We start from the raw sequence: 15,227 nt of genomic DNA, 5'->3' as shown, positions 1-15,227 counted from the left end.
TGCCGGCCCCGGGGAGCTTGGCCGGCCGGCCGTCCCCGCCGCAGCCTGTAGGTCTGCGGGGCCGCCATGCATCTACACCAGGTGCTCACCGGGGCCGTCAACCCCGGGGACAACTGCTACTCGGTGGGCAGCGTCGGGGACACCCCCTTCACGGTGAGGGCGGCGCGGGGGATAGTGGGGCGGGGGTGGCGGGATTGCTGGGAGGGGTTTAGGTGGGGGTAATGAAGGGTGGGGCAGTGGGATGGGATAATGAAGGGTGAGGCAATTAGCTGGGGGTAATGAAGGGTGCGGGTCATTATAGCTGGGGCAGTGGGATGGGATAATGAAGGGTGAGGTAATTAGCTGGGGGTAATGAAGGGTGCGGGTAATTATAGCTGGGGCAGTGGGATGGGATAATGAAGGGTGAGGTAATTAGCTGGGGGTAATGAAGGGTGCGGGTCATTATAGCTGGGGCAGTGGGATGGGATAATGAAGGGTGAGGTAATTAGCTGGGGGTAATGAAGTGGGCGGGTAATTATAGCTGGGGCAGTGATGCTGACTAGGTGCATGGTGGTGGGTAGTTATGCGCTCATGGTAGGCTGGGAAATTCATATTGAGATGCTCCAGTACAGAAAGTGAGTGGGGAGAGAGGGGAAATAACCCATCCATTCAGTCCTTTGGTGTCTGTTTCCCGTGCAACAATCCCCTAGCGCCCACTTGGGGAAGCAAGGGAGGGAGGGATCTGCTGTTTTACTCTCCCAGAACACAGCAGCAGACTGGGGCTGGGATTCAAGGATGCATTTGTCACCTCTAGCTAGTGTTGAGGGCCCACCTGACATTGTGAAAATGAAAGAGGGAGGGAGACCAATCAACTACATGTCCCTGATTTTGTGTTCAAGGAATAAAATAGCTAATAGTATGACTATTTGCGATGAAAAGGAAGATTCAGTTGGAACAATCTTCTTAAATACCCAATCTGCTGTTGGAGAGCAATTGGTCTTCTGTTACTATGAGGCATTGAAAAATTAAATATTTATTCCTTTACTAAAAGCTTCCCTTAATATAAGTGAAAACAGATAAGACACATTTGAAACACTTTGTTAAAGCCTAGTAATTTATATTTTGAGTCTATTTATTTACCATCCATGCGCCTCTCTTTCCCCCATTTTAATGTAAACTTAATTGTCACTGATTTGGGTTATGATGTGACTCTATCTGATTTCAATGAGGGATCAACTTCTGCAGTGTTTAGCACAATATAATTTAATCAGTGTTTTACTATTTGAGGGAGAATTGTCTTACTAGGTTTTGTGATAACCTTTACCAGCCATCATTCCAGGCCTGAACTAGTTCTTAGCTAAGTGATATAAAGCATCATTTTTATTCTAAAATAACTGTGGGCAGACTAATAGGACATTTTAAACCCTGCTTGGTCTTATCATAACTGTTTTTAATAACAGATGGTTAAAAAGCTACAAGATACAAAGGGAACTAAGACTGAACATTTTCCCTCTTGTGCTGCTATGCAGGGCTACTGACATCTAAGGGCATTGTATGGCTGCTGTTACTTTTGACAGTCATATAAAATCATATTATAGTGTTCTTTCAATTATAATGTCCTGGAGAGTCAGTTTATAATATGCTGTCATTGTGATAAAATTTATTTTTGGTAATACCTGTTAGTTTTACAACACTCACAACGAATTATATCCTTTTGCAGCTTAAGCAATACAGTATTAGGTTATGTCGATTTTCCAAGAATACCAAATTTGTTTTAGACAAATGCAAAATTATATGGTTCACTTTAATTGTAGAATTACATGTAAAGAACCTGAGCCTCTCCTCTGGCTATTGTCTGCAACTTTATTGTGTTAAATTAAAAAGGAACTAGCAGGTGATATGTAAGAGAAAACGTATCTCATGATCTTGCTCTGTTGTAACTCTCTGCTTCCCATTCTGTCTTATTTCACTCTTGGCATATTATTTCTTGTTGTTTTAAGCCCTGAGCCTGCAATAAGCTTTGTGCAAGCATAAAGGTCTTCCTGTGCAGAACTCATTCCAGGCTCAGGGCCTATGGCAGACCTGTTAATGTTGATTTCTTTTGTTAAGCACCATACACACCTGTAGTGCTGTATTATTATAGGTAGGGCCTTACCAAATTCACAGCTGTGAAAAATGCATCACGGACCATGAAATCTGATCTCCCCTGTGAAATCTGGCATGCAGTCATGGGCTCCTACCCTGTACAGGGCTCTAGCTGCTATTCCTGTAAATTAGGTCGACATAATTTTGTAGCATAGACATGGCCCATGAGTTCCCATTTTAGCTCTTCTGCTGGCTGGTTCTAATAATTCTATGTACCTCATAGCTCCTGATGAAGGAGCTAGTAACAGATGAGGTTGGACAGTTACTCCTGCTGGAATTCTGTGCCACTGTGCAATGCAGAATTTGTTCAGAATTCATGTTCTCCACAGAATTTTATTTTTCCCCACACAATTTGTGATTACCACCAAAATGCTTCTTTTATGGTTTTCCGTGTTTCAGATGTATTAGTTAGGTATACACGTAATGTCTTTGCGCACACAAGAGTACTCTTCACCCTGAATTCCACTCTGTGCATGTCTGACCCTAGTTGCACTGCCCTTTCTTTTATTTCCTGCCAGCCTGAAACCACCCCCCCTCCACTTTCATCTATTGCTGCAGCCTTTTCCCAGCACTTTTACCCGCGCCTTGCATGGGTGCATGCATATGACTTCCAGAGAAGGAGTGTTGGCTGGTGAACCATGTACGCAACCCAACCCACCCCACACAAACCCATACTACACTCTACCCTGGGTTTCCCTTCCCCCTGCTAACCACCCTCTACCCTACAGCTAAACTACCGCTAACTCACCAACTCCCCTTCTGCTACAGTGGCGTGACCCAAAAATCTTACAATACACACAGAAGATTGAACTTGGGTAAGACATGGCAGACAGACACAAAACAGTTCTTAAGGACACTAGTGCCCTCTTAAGCCAAGTCATTACAATATTTTTGTATAATGACTTTGTTTAAATGAAATGTTTTCATTTAATGATTAAAAGATGTCTGCAGACAGTCTGAAACAGAGGAGAGGTGGGAACAGCCTGCTGGCCCACAACTTGTCCCCCCACCAGAGCATACAGATCAAGCAGTGCACTGAGAATTAGTCCTGGGTTACGGGAAAGAATGTCTCCCCTCCTGCCCCTTGACCAACCCCAACATGCTTGGTACTCCTACTCCACTCGTGGAGATAAGAGTAGCCTTTACTCTGCTTGTGATCCTTCCAATTAGGAGGGGAGTTGGCTAGTGGAACCCCTGTCCCCAAATACCTGTTGTATAGTGGTATTCAGAGAGTACCAGTGCAGCTGAGCTCAACAGGTGCTGGGATAGTGGCTTCCTTGCATAGCCTGCTGAAATCCTGCTTCACATCATCATGTACAGTACAACTGCGGTGGTCCTGCTACAAGAGGCTTCCCCCATCCACACTTCCCATGAAAAATGGGGCTCTCATATTTGTGTGAACTCTTCTATTCATCTCATGGGGTTGTGAATTCTGAAGTCTGTCTCTTACTCCTCAAACTTCTATATGTATGAGGCCTGTTTACCCGCTAATCCTTTGTAGTGTATAGCTATACCAGCAAACCCTCCAAGTGGAGATGCAGCTTGTACCAAGAGTCCTTTTACTTTGATACAAGCTATACATTTCCCAAACATGGACTTTTTCCAGTATAACTGTATCTTCACCAGGGCTTTTACTAGCATAGGTTGTCAATTAGTCATGTTCCCCCCCCCCCACATTCCTAATCCAACATAGCTATGCCAGCAAAGCTTTTAAGTGTAAACCAGGCTTCAAAATACTGGGAAAGTGTCCCATTAATTTGCACCCTCAATTTTGCACAAGCTTCAGACACTGTTGGCAAGTAGATTAAATCTTCTGGCTGCTGTCTAACTGGTCTATAATTCCCTGTGTTATCCTTATTTCCCTTTTATAAAATGGCACTATATCTGCTCCTTTTCCCATTCCTCTAGAATCTCTTGTCTTCCATGAGTTTTCAAAGATAATCGCTAATGGCTCAGATATCTCCTCAGTCAGCTCCTTGAGTATTCTAGGATGTATTTCATCAGGCCATGGTGACTTATTTTATCTTTCCAGAAACCCTCACTTCTAGACCAGGATATGAGCCCAAACATGTCAAAAACAATTCACTGAAATTTAAATTTTTCAGAAACGTACGTTTTAATACAGCTTTTGTCAAGTTCAGATTGGAATTTCTGGTAAAAAATGAGAGAGAGAGAGATCATGGGCACTCTGCCTGATTCAGACTATAGTCGCTCTCCTGTTGGCACTGTTTCACTCTGTATAGATAAATATTCATTGGGTCAGAACAAACAAGACACTGGCACTATAGGAAGGTAGTTAGGAAACACTCCTGAGATGTGAAAAATTCAGGTTCAAGTCCCTGCTGGACCTTATTTGGAGCAGTTACTTGAACTTGGGTATTTCACAGCTCAGGTGAGTACCCTCACCAATGGGCTGCTGGCTTTTCTGGGGTAGGTGTCTCTCCAGCTCATATTTCTTCAAGAAATTTTAAAAAGGTCTAATTTTCATTCCTCAGAATGAAAAACAGATTTCAAAACCTAGAAAATATTTGTAAAACAGAATTTGTTTTCTGGCTAGGTGTATTATCGAGAGGATAAGCTTTCATAATAAACAATGAGATGACGACACTTCTGAAAAAATAATAGTTTATCAACTCTGGATATTTAAATTGCAGAACCTAACAGTAAGGCAGCTGAGAGGAAGCGGTTTATGAATGAACACACATACCCTATTCCCTTCCTAATATCTAAGAATGGAGGTAATGGATTAACTGTTTTTAAGTAATTAACTCTTAGTTTGCGTCAGAAATCCTGCTCTCCCAGGGTCAAGTTTGCCGCCATTGAACTCAATTATAGCTCTGTCATCATTCACTTCCATAGATTCAGGTCTTGGCCCTTAGCAAGAACATTGGCAAACTGCAGCTTGTTAGTGGCTTGTGGATCTTGAAAGTCATCCTTGCTTCTAAATGGAGTAGCAATTGCCAGAGTTTTCTTTGGAAGATATCAGTGAGACTAGAAATAAAACTGATGTTAGTTTCCTTTTGTGTTTTCTGACACTGTTTGAGGTTTCTTTACTGCTCTCATCATTGTGGATCCGAGCACCTTGTTTTCCCCAGTAATTGTTTTTCATTTTTGTATCCTTTATAGATTTCTCCTCTCTGTCCCTGATGCCACCCTAGTGTATTTTTATTCTGTTCCCAATAGCAATATACTACTGTATTCAAGCTCCTGTGTTGTTGCCACTGCTCTTAGCCAAGGAGGCTTAAACATGACTGACTCAAAGGAGAGACAGTCAACTGTGCTCCTAAATAAGAGGGAGAGGGTACTATTAAATATTACAGGACATTTCCTCTTCTGCAGAGTGAGCTGCTTCTGAGTAATCCAACTCAAGGAGCAAAAGGCCAGAATTAGTTAAAATCTCAGTTGATGGATTTTTTGGGGGGTTGTATTAAGTATAACTAGACTATATTTTAGGAATTTCTAACAGTCAATGTATTGAATGTAGCATAAAATTCAGATATACTTGTGCTCAGATATATGGAATGTGTCTTGCAGTCCAGAAAAGTATGTAACGCTTATTTGAGTGAAAGCTTTTTAATTTTGCAGGTACACCAGCTAAGAAGGGAAGATTGCTTTAAAAGCAAAGGCAGATTTGCTTGATGCTGGGATTTTAATAACAATTGGTGTTAAGTTTACATGTGCTTTAAGAAACTGTTTTTCAAAACCCAAAAATTGCCGCAAACCAAGTAAAAATGCACCTCGTCAAAACCAAGAAAAACAAAGTACTGGCCCCTAAAGAGTTTACAGTATAAGGCCCTGATCCTGCAGTTTAAAGCCCAACTTCAACAGGGTCATTTAAAAACCAAGGGCCCTCTGCAGATGCAGGTGTCCATCCATGCAGTCATTTGTTGTACTGTTGCCGAAGAAGGGAAGGAGAGAAAAGGGGTGAGAAGATAAGTAACTCAGAAAGAGGTCTTCAACTTGTCAATTCTGTTCAAAAACTGTTTTTGCTTATCTTCCCCTTTCTCCCTACTTCGTCAAAGCATGATGAAATACAATACATCTAGCCCAAAAATATTAGCTTGTTGGCACAGGAAATAGTGAGAGAGGAAGGCATTTAAAAAAAAGGAGGTATTTACTTTGGTTAGAATTACAGAGCAATATGGGAGTGCGAGATAATACAAGAGCCAGAAAATCTTAACAAAATGTATAAATGCTGTTAGAGCTACAATAAGCATAATTAAGTTAAAATTGAGAAATCTTTACCTAAAGATGCACAGGAACATGGTTTGTATAATACTCTTCACTTGGTTAGGGTTGGTGTAGTGGTACATCAGAACACAGCTTGACTTTCAGATCCCAGGTTAAATTAGCAGGGCTGGCAGTTAGAAAAAACAAACATCCTTGTACATGTAAATAGCGGATTTGAGATGAAGGGCATTGGGAGTACTGCCTGGGAACTCTTCAATGCCAATTTTACAGACTCAAACAGCAGTTTAAGACAAATTCCCTGAAGACATAATTTAAAGGTTGATCATTGGAATGAATTCTAACTGAGCACGGACAAGCCTCTCTCAATATTTTTGTTGTCTAGTAATGTACCAGCACTTCCAAGCAATGAGGCTTCTACCACTTACTTGAAAAGATCAAAACTGTATTGGAAAAGCACTAGAAGAGGAAGTGCTTCTTTTATTCTTCCTACACTTCCTAACAGGAAGTGTTCTACTCTGTTTTTTCTCCATCCTTCTGCCTGCTGTTTGGGTAAGGGTATGTCTTCTCATCTAGCCCTGTCCAGCCTCTTTTTATGATATCCTCTCAATAAATAGCTCCAGTGTCACTACTTTCTGCTCCTTATAGCTTTGGTAAAACTGCAGTAGACGCACACGAGTTGTGTGCTATTGACTCAGGAACACAACACTATAAGTTTACATTTGGAAGGTTTCAGAGTAACAGCCGTGTTAGTCTGTATTCGCAAAAAGAAAAGGAGTACTTGTGGCACCTTAGAGACTAACCAATTTATTTGAGCATAAGCTTTCATGAGCTACAGCTCACTTCATCGGATGCATACTGTGGAAAATACAGAAAATGTTTTTATACACACAAACCATGAAAAAATGGGTGTTTATCACTACAAAAGGTTTTCTCTCCCCCCCACGCTCCTGGAAATGTGCTGGAAATGGCCCACCTTGATTATCATACACATTGTAAGGAGAGTGATCACTTTAGATAAGCTATTACCAGCAGGAGAGTGGGGTGGGGGGGGAGAGAAAACCTTTTGTAGTGATAAACACCCATTTTTTCATGGTTCGTGTGTATAAAAACATTTTCTGTATTTTCCACAGTATGCATCCGATGAAGTGAGCTGTAGCTCATGAAAGCTTATGCTCAAATAAATTGGTTAGTCTCTAAGGTGCCACAAGTACTCCTTTTATTTGGAAGGTTATTGTCATGGGGTCACCACCTCCCAAGCAGCTTCTCTGGCCACTGGTCTGTTCTTTCCCAACCAAGGTATGGTCTAACTCCCAATTTTCCGAACTTGGCCTTTTATTTTTTCCAATCAGAGGTATGGGACACAGAACATTCTCCCCACACGTTGGGCTTTGTACAGCTTTATATGCTCTCAAAACAAACAGCCTTTTGCCCACGTGGGCTTGCTACTGTGTTATTCAGGACCCCAATCAGTCTTTCATCTTTGTTCTTACCTCTCTTCCATGGAACCCTTGCAGGAACCTTCACTATCTCCTGCAATTCCTTCTCCATCCTGTCTTTCAGGGGCTCCTGCAGGAGCCTTTGCTCTCCCTGTGGTTTCTTCTCTCTAGCCTTTCCTGGGTTCCTGCCAGAGTCTTTGCAGGATCACTACTAGCGTTTCCTCTCTATTGAACTTTGCTGCTGGCCTTTAGAGAGGCCAGCTATCCCTCATTGGGCCCGATGAGGTGGTGGCTAATTAGTCACAGGCCGCAACAATTACTTTGTAAAGTTTTGAAAATCTACTTTTTGTGTATGTAATTGTATGCCTACTTTGCATATCTGATTATTGCAAAAGGATGCAAATTGGACATTTTTGTGCACCAGTGGATATTTAGCGCCATGTGTGTAACCACATCTCTAGTTTGTGTACACAGTTGCAACAGATATACTTACAAAGCAGGAGAGAAGTTGCATGCACAAAAATGTATGCAGACCTTGGTTCTAAGTTTCCTGTAGCTTCACTCATGACATTTTGAATAATTAATACAATTTTTAAGGGTCCAAATTTCTTAGCTAATTAAGAGTCTAGCTTTGTATTTAGGCTAGCAAAACCTACTCATTACCATTTCTGGCTCTTCAAATGTATTGGGTAATTTTCTTGGTTATCTAATGTGCCATTGGCCATCCATTGATATAACAAGTTGTAGATGCACTATCTGGCAACTTGAAGGGAAAGGAGGAGGGAGGCAGGAGTATTCTTTGTTTGAAATAGAGACAATGGGGAATATATGTCCTTGTATTTTGGTAGCAGAAGGTCTTCTACAGACAGTGGGTCAAATCTTGGCTTCATGGAAGTTAGTGGCAAAACTTCCTGTAATGGTTAGTGTTAGCTAACCAGTGACCCCTCTTAAGTCTCTTTTTGGTGAGGTCTAAGGTTTTACCTCACTGGGGTGGAAGCCCACAATTCTCCCACTTGCAGACCTGATCCCCAGGGTACGGTACCTCTATTTAAAGTCTATTTTTCCTCACCAGGTTCAACTGGGTTTGGCATCTTCAAGTCTTTTCAAGAATTTTCCTTTCAGGTGCTGTAACCAGGAAGTAAATGTAGTGACTTGTTACAGCTTCTTCAAAACAAAAGTAAATTGTAGTTAACAGGAACATAATTTCAGAGAAGATGGTTAAATAACAAAAGGCCTCCATGCATATGTCTTACCTTAACATATACCTCGAAGTTCGGCTGACCCAACACATCCCAAATACTTTTACTTCTTGGGGCCAGAGTTTGAGTCTGCTTCCGTGCAGACATTACCTCTATTCATGTTCATTAGGGACTGTGCTTTTAACAGTTTCCAAGTCTTTTGTTTCAGATTTTCCCCATCTGAAGACCCTCTTCCAGCCTGGTTACTGGCCTTGACATCTGTATTGTCCCCTTAACTTGACCACAAGTACTTATCTATGGCCATTGTCTGCGTTTCTGCAGACATGAGATGAACTCCAGAATCTTCACGTTCTTTGCAGTCCCATTGGTGGCAGTGGGGCCATAATTTAATCTGCTTTGAACACCATGAGAACTAACTTGAAATTCATCAGTTGTTGAATTCTAATATGAAAGAAGCAAGAGGAAAGTTAACTTGATAAAACAGTTTAAATCTGGGCTGTAAAATAAGCTATGTTTATAAAGATACAGCTTCAAAAGATACATGTGTAAATACAGACAATGGTTAGAAAATAATTGATAAGGGCTAGGGCATTGTTAATTTTAAACAAATTGGCTAGATGCTGTAGTGGAGTCAATAGCAAACTTTTTTATTTTCAGAAATGGAACTTGTGGTTAGTTCATGTTTATAAAAGCTATTTAGTTTAAGTGGATGTGAAGAACTGACATTGTGTGACACAGATGCTACGATATGGGTGTTAAGTATAACAGATCATTCAGAGTGACTAGGGCTCACCGGAACACCATAACAGGTAAAAAGCTGGCAGACATAAATATAGTCATTTCCTACCAGAGACAAGCAAGCCATTGTCTGATAACGTTTTCTTGGACAGACCATATGGTATGTGTGTTTTGTACTGTGGAAGATGCAATATATTATACATGATCCCTGAAGTAAGCTTTTGTTTGTTGTTTTACACTCTGCTAATAAAGTATACTTATTAGAACCCAGAAAATCCCAAATGTGAGATATTTGGAGTATGTAATCAATAGAAGCTTCACTTTTTAAATAGTAAAAAAAATCTATTCAGTAATAAATAAATCTGAATAAAAAACAATTGTTGGCCTGAGAATCCTTATACATTAAAAAAAATTAAAGGGAGAAATCAATTCAGAATTTAATTCTTGAGGTAATTATTTTGCAGTATTTGTTTTTACTCCATTTTTTTTAATCTAAGGAAATTTACAGCTTTTCAATTAGCTATCCTTTTGTCTGTTCCCCCCCCCCCCCATAACTGTAACTTTCTGAAAAGAATGGAGATCAGCTATACTTTTTAGTGTTTGTTTTTGTTTAAAAATCAGCAGCAGTAGAATTATGTAATGAAGGGTACATTTCATGCCTGTCTTTAGGCACTACTTTCATTTCTAAAAAGAACTGTGGGAAGTCCTATCTACAGTGACCACATTGCCATTTTAGAAACAGAGCACAAATATTTGAATATGGTCTTAGAGGGAAATGGTAAACAATTAATGGAAGCTTCTTTTAAAAAAATCATGCAGGAGAAGAATATCATTATTTTCCCTTGAAAACAGAATAGAAAATTCTCCATTTAATAAGATGAACTTTATCCATTTTATATTAGACTTAATTTATACACAGGTATCTGTATTTCACACATACAATACAAAGCTATATAATTCACAGGTGAGAAGGCACTTCCATTCCTCTTACTGACACATTCTGATAATTCACAGGCATGATATCAGGCACATTCTGCTGATAAGAAGCATTCTGGAGCTAGTCCTGCTGGAGAAGTAAAAGACTGATGTAAAATTAAAGACACATTTTGAATTGAGAGAATGTGGGACGGTCTGTAATTTCATCCTAAGGAGTTTGGTGACCACACAAGAAGAAAAACTCAAGTGGCTGTTTGTAGTTTGACATCACCAAATCCCTTGATAGAATTGCAGTTATACAATTCACAATTAGTTGTTTATGATCATGCATAGCCTATAAAGGGGCCATATTAAATTGTTGAATGCAAATCACTTGTCTATTTTGCCAGTTCTACTTATACAATGTAATCTGGTTATAAAACAATGAACATTGGTTATGAAATGATGTAGCAAGGTACAGAATATTATAGTTCAGAATTCTTGCACTTTTTTTTTTTACATCTGTAGTATAGAAGATGCAAAATCATTGGCATAATTGCCAGACAGGAAGTGGTGTATGTATGTCCCTGTTTGGAAACTAAAACTATATTACTGTTGCTTGTTACTATAGTTGCAGTGAGAAAGGAATTAAGAGGTTTCTATACTATGTTCAGTTCTAATATTTTATTCAGATGCATGTTTAGGTAGTAAACAGGAAGAAAGCAAGAAAGATGTGGAATACTATTAGTTTAATTTACATTTATCATATAGTGTGACTTCATTGGTTGGGTCTGAGAAAGTACTGTTTTAAAAAGTCTGCAGGACTTGATACTGCTTCCCATTGAAAACTCCCATTGAATTATGTGGTGCAGAATCAGAGCATAATTGAGCCATCCCAGATGATCCCATCCAACTGAGCTATACTCAATTGTAGGTCTGATGGCTCTGATTTACATCTGGCTTTTTTTGCCCACAACCTACTGGACATTCCTGCAGCTGAGGATTACTGAAGTGTAGGCATACTCCAACCACCTCCCTTTCCTCTTCCATGGTTTCTGCACCACTGTGAAGGGGTTGCATAATAAGTTACTGTGGCTGTACACAACTGTGGCTGAGAGAATATTCAGTGGGCTGGTTGAGCCAGCTGGATCAGCACAAAGCAGCTGTAGTAGGGGTGAGGAGCAAACTGTTACTCCTGGGCGAATTCCGCACCACTGCGCACATGCAGAATTTATGTCCCGCACAGATTTTTGTTTTCCTGCAGAAAAATGACTTTGATGGGGAAGCAAGGGGAAGCCACGAGAGTGGTCATGCAACCCTCCCCACCAGCATGTTTCAGGTGCCCAGGGCAGCTGGCAGAGAGGTAAATAGCTGTGGGTCAGGGGGTGGGACTGGGGAACTGGCAGGACTGCATAGCATCCAGGGCCATGTCAGACCCACCCCCAGATTTCTCCCCTAGCTGTAGGAAGCTCTGCAAACTTCCTCCCCCCTCCTTCCCATGCTTACTGCACCCATCACTTCTCAGCTGCAGGGGGAGGGATCTCTGTACAGGGAGCTGCTCCCCCATCCACCTAACCCCCATGCATCCAGACCCTCTCATGCCCTCCCGCCAAGCATCACTCCCCCTCACACCCAGAATCCCCCATCCCCCTGATGAGCCCCACTCTCCCTGCACCTGGACCACCCCAGTGAGCCACCCGCACCTGGATCCCCACCCTACTGAGCCCCTGTCAAGGTTCCTCCCCCACTCTGAACTCTAGGGTACAGATGTGGGGACCTGCATGAAAAACCTCCTAAGCTTATCTTTACCAGCTTAGGTCAAAACTTCCCCAAGGTACAAAATATTACACCCGTTATCCTTGGAATGGCTGCTACCACCACCAAACTAATACTGGTTACTGGGGAAGAGCTGTTTGGACGCGTCTTTCCCCCCAAAATACTTCCCAAAACCTTGCACCCCACTTCCTGGACAAGGTTTGGTAAAAAGCCTCACCAATTTGCCTAGGTGACTACAGACCCAGACCCTTGGATCTTAAGAACAATGAACAATCCTCCCAACACTTGCACCCCCCCTTTCCTGGGAAATGTTGGATAAAAAGCCTCACCAATTTGCATAGGTGACCACAGACCCAAACCCTTGGATCTGAGAACAATGAAAAAGCATTCAGTTTTCTTACAAGAAGACTTTTAATAAAAATAGAAGTAAATAGAAATAAAGAAATCCCCCCTGTAAAATCAGGATGGTAGATATCTTACAGGGTAATTAGCACAATTCTTTTCTCAGGCATTTAAAGAAATCATAATCTAACACATACCTAGCTAGATTACTTACTAAAAGTTCTAAGACTCCATTCCTGTTCTGTCCCTGGCAAGAGCAGCACACAGACAGACACAGACTCTTTGTTCCTCTCCCTCCTCCCAGCTTTTGAAAGTATCTTGTCTCCTCATTGGTCATTTTGGTCAGGTGCCAGCGAGGTTACCTTTAGCTTCTTAACCCTTTACAGGTGAGAGGAGCTTTCCCCTGGCCAGGAGGGATTTCAAAGGGGTTTACCCTTCCCTTTATATTTATGACACGCCCCCCAAATCTCAGCTAGGGTGAAACACTGGCTGGGATTTCTTCCTGGAGCTCTAGGAAAACAGAGTTAATAAGACACATGCATCTCTAAATATACTACCAAGTACATAAAGACTAACAATATTTTCCACATCTCAAGGACGATTTTAACCAGTTGATTCTGGGAAACTTTCACGGGAGAGTGCATCAGCCACTTTGTTAGAAGCTCCTGAGATGTGTTGGACGTCGAAATCAAAATCTTGGAGAGCTAAACTCCACCGAAGAAGTTTTTTGTTAGTTTCCTTGACGGTGTGAAGCCACTTCAGTGCAACATGGTCGGTTTGCAGGTGGAAACGCCGTCCCCAAACATATGGGCGTAGCTTTTCCAGAGCGTAGACAATGGCGTAACATTCTTTTTCAGTGACTGACCAGTTGCTTTCCCTCTCAGACAGTTTTTTGCTGAGAAACACTACAGGGTGGAATTCTTGATCAGGTCCTTTCTGCATTAAAACTGCTCCCACACCACGCTCAGATGCATCTGTGGTTACTAGGAACGGTTTGTCAAAGTCTGGGGCCCTTAGTACAGGGTCGGACATGAGTGTCGCTTTAAGCTTGTTAAAGGCCTTCTGACACTTTCCGGTCCACTGAACAGCATTTGGCTGTTTCTTTTTGGTTAGGTCTGTCAGTGGGGCAGCGATTTGGCTGTAGTGCGGTACAAATCGTCTGTAATAACCGGCCAAGCCTAAGAAGGATTGAACCTGTTTCTTTGACTTTGGGACAGGCCACTTTTGGATAGCATCCACTTTGGCCTGTAGGGGGCTGATAGTTCCTTGACCCACCTGGTGTCCAAGGTAAGTCACTCTGTTTAGGCCTATTTGACACTTCTTAGCCTTAACAGTTAGTCCTGCCTCCCTTATGCGCTCAAGGACTTTTTGTAGATGTTCCAGGTGGTCTGCCCAGGAATCCGAAAATATGGCCACATCGTCAAGGTAGGCGACTGCATATTCTCCTAATCCCGCTAGGAGACCATCTACAAGTCTTTGGAAAGTGGCGGGTGCATTTCGCAGCCCGAAAGGGAGTACATTAAATTCATACAGCCCGAGATGTGTGATGAAGGCTGACCTTTCCTTGGCAGATTCATCTAGCGGTACCTGCCAGTACCCCTTGGTTAAGTCCAAGGTAGAGATGAACTGGGCCCGTCCCAGTTTCTCTAATAGTTCATCTGTGCGTGGCATGGGATAGTTGTCTGGGCGAGTTACAGCATTTAGCTTACGGTAGTCCACGCAAAAACGTATTTCCCCATCTGGTTTGGGAACTAGAACCACTGGAGATGCCCATGCACTTTCAGAGGGGCGGATTACACCCCTCTGTAACATATCCTGGATCTCCCGTTCTATAGCAGTTTTAGCTTGAGGAGACACCCGGTAAGGTTGGACCCTAATTGGGTGAGCATTACCTGTGTCAATGGAGTGGTATGCCCGTTCAGTCAGTCCTGGGGTGGCTGAGAACGTTGGCGCGTAGCTAGTGCACAGCTCCTGGATCTGCTGTCGCTGCATACGCCCAAGGGTCATGGAGAGGTTCACCTCTTCCACACCACCAGCACATTTCCCTTCGTAGTAAACACCTTCAGGCCACTCAGTGTCGTCTCCTCCCTGGGCTGTAAACTGACAAACCTTTAATTCTCTGGAATAAAAGGGCTTTAGAGAATTAATATGGTACACCTTAGGCTTTCGGTTGGAGGTGGGGAATGCTATGAGATAATTAACAGCTCCCAGGCGCTCCTGGACCGTGAATGGCCCTTCCCACGATGCTTCCATTTTATGGGCCTGGAGCGCCTTTAAGACCATGACCTGGTCTCCTACTTTGAAGGAACGCTCTCTGGCATGTTTATCATACCAGGCTTTTTGCTCTTTTTGAGCATCCTGTAAGTTTTCTCTAGCAAGGGCTAAAGAGGTTCGGAGGGTGTTTTGTAGGTTGGTTACAAAGTCCAGAATGTTAGTTCCTGGAGAAGGTGTAAATCCCTCCCATTGCTGCTTCACCAACTGCAATGGCCCCTTAACCTCACGGCCA

General features: G+C 42.2%; 1 protein-coding gene across 3 annotated transcripts in view; it reads left to right on the top strand.

The window, feature by feature from the left end:
• Positions 1–22: 22 nt before the first annotated feature.
• DMXL2 (Dmx like 2) overlaps positions 23–15,227 on the top strand; it is a 113,892-nt gene continuing 98,687 nt past the window's right edge. For all 3 annotated transcript variants that reach the window (XM_048865803.2, XM_048865801.2, XM_048865805.2), the window contains exon 1: positions 23–153. In XM_048865803.2, coding sequence (XP_048721760.2) covers positions 67–153 — 87 coding nt within the window. In that variant the 5' untranslated portion in view covers positions 23–66. The remainder of the gene's footprint in view (positions 154–15,227) is intronic.

This window comes from Caretta caretta, chromosome 10 (genome assembly GCF_965140235.1).
Source record: "Caretta caretta isolate rCarCar2 chromosome 10, rCarCar1.hap1, whole genome shotgun sequence".
Lineage (NCBI taxonomy): Eukaryota > Metazoa > Chordata > Testudines > Cheloniidae > Caretta > Caretta caretta.
The sequence above is the reverse complement of the archived record's forward strand: the minus strand, read 5'-3'. Positions and strand labels throughout refer to the sequence as shown.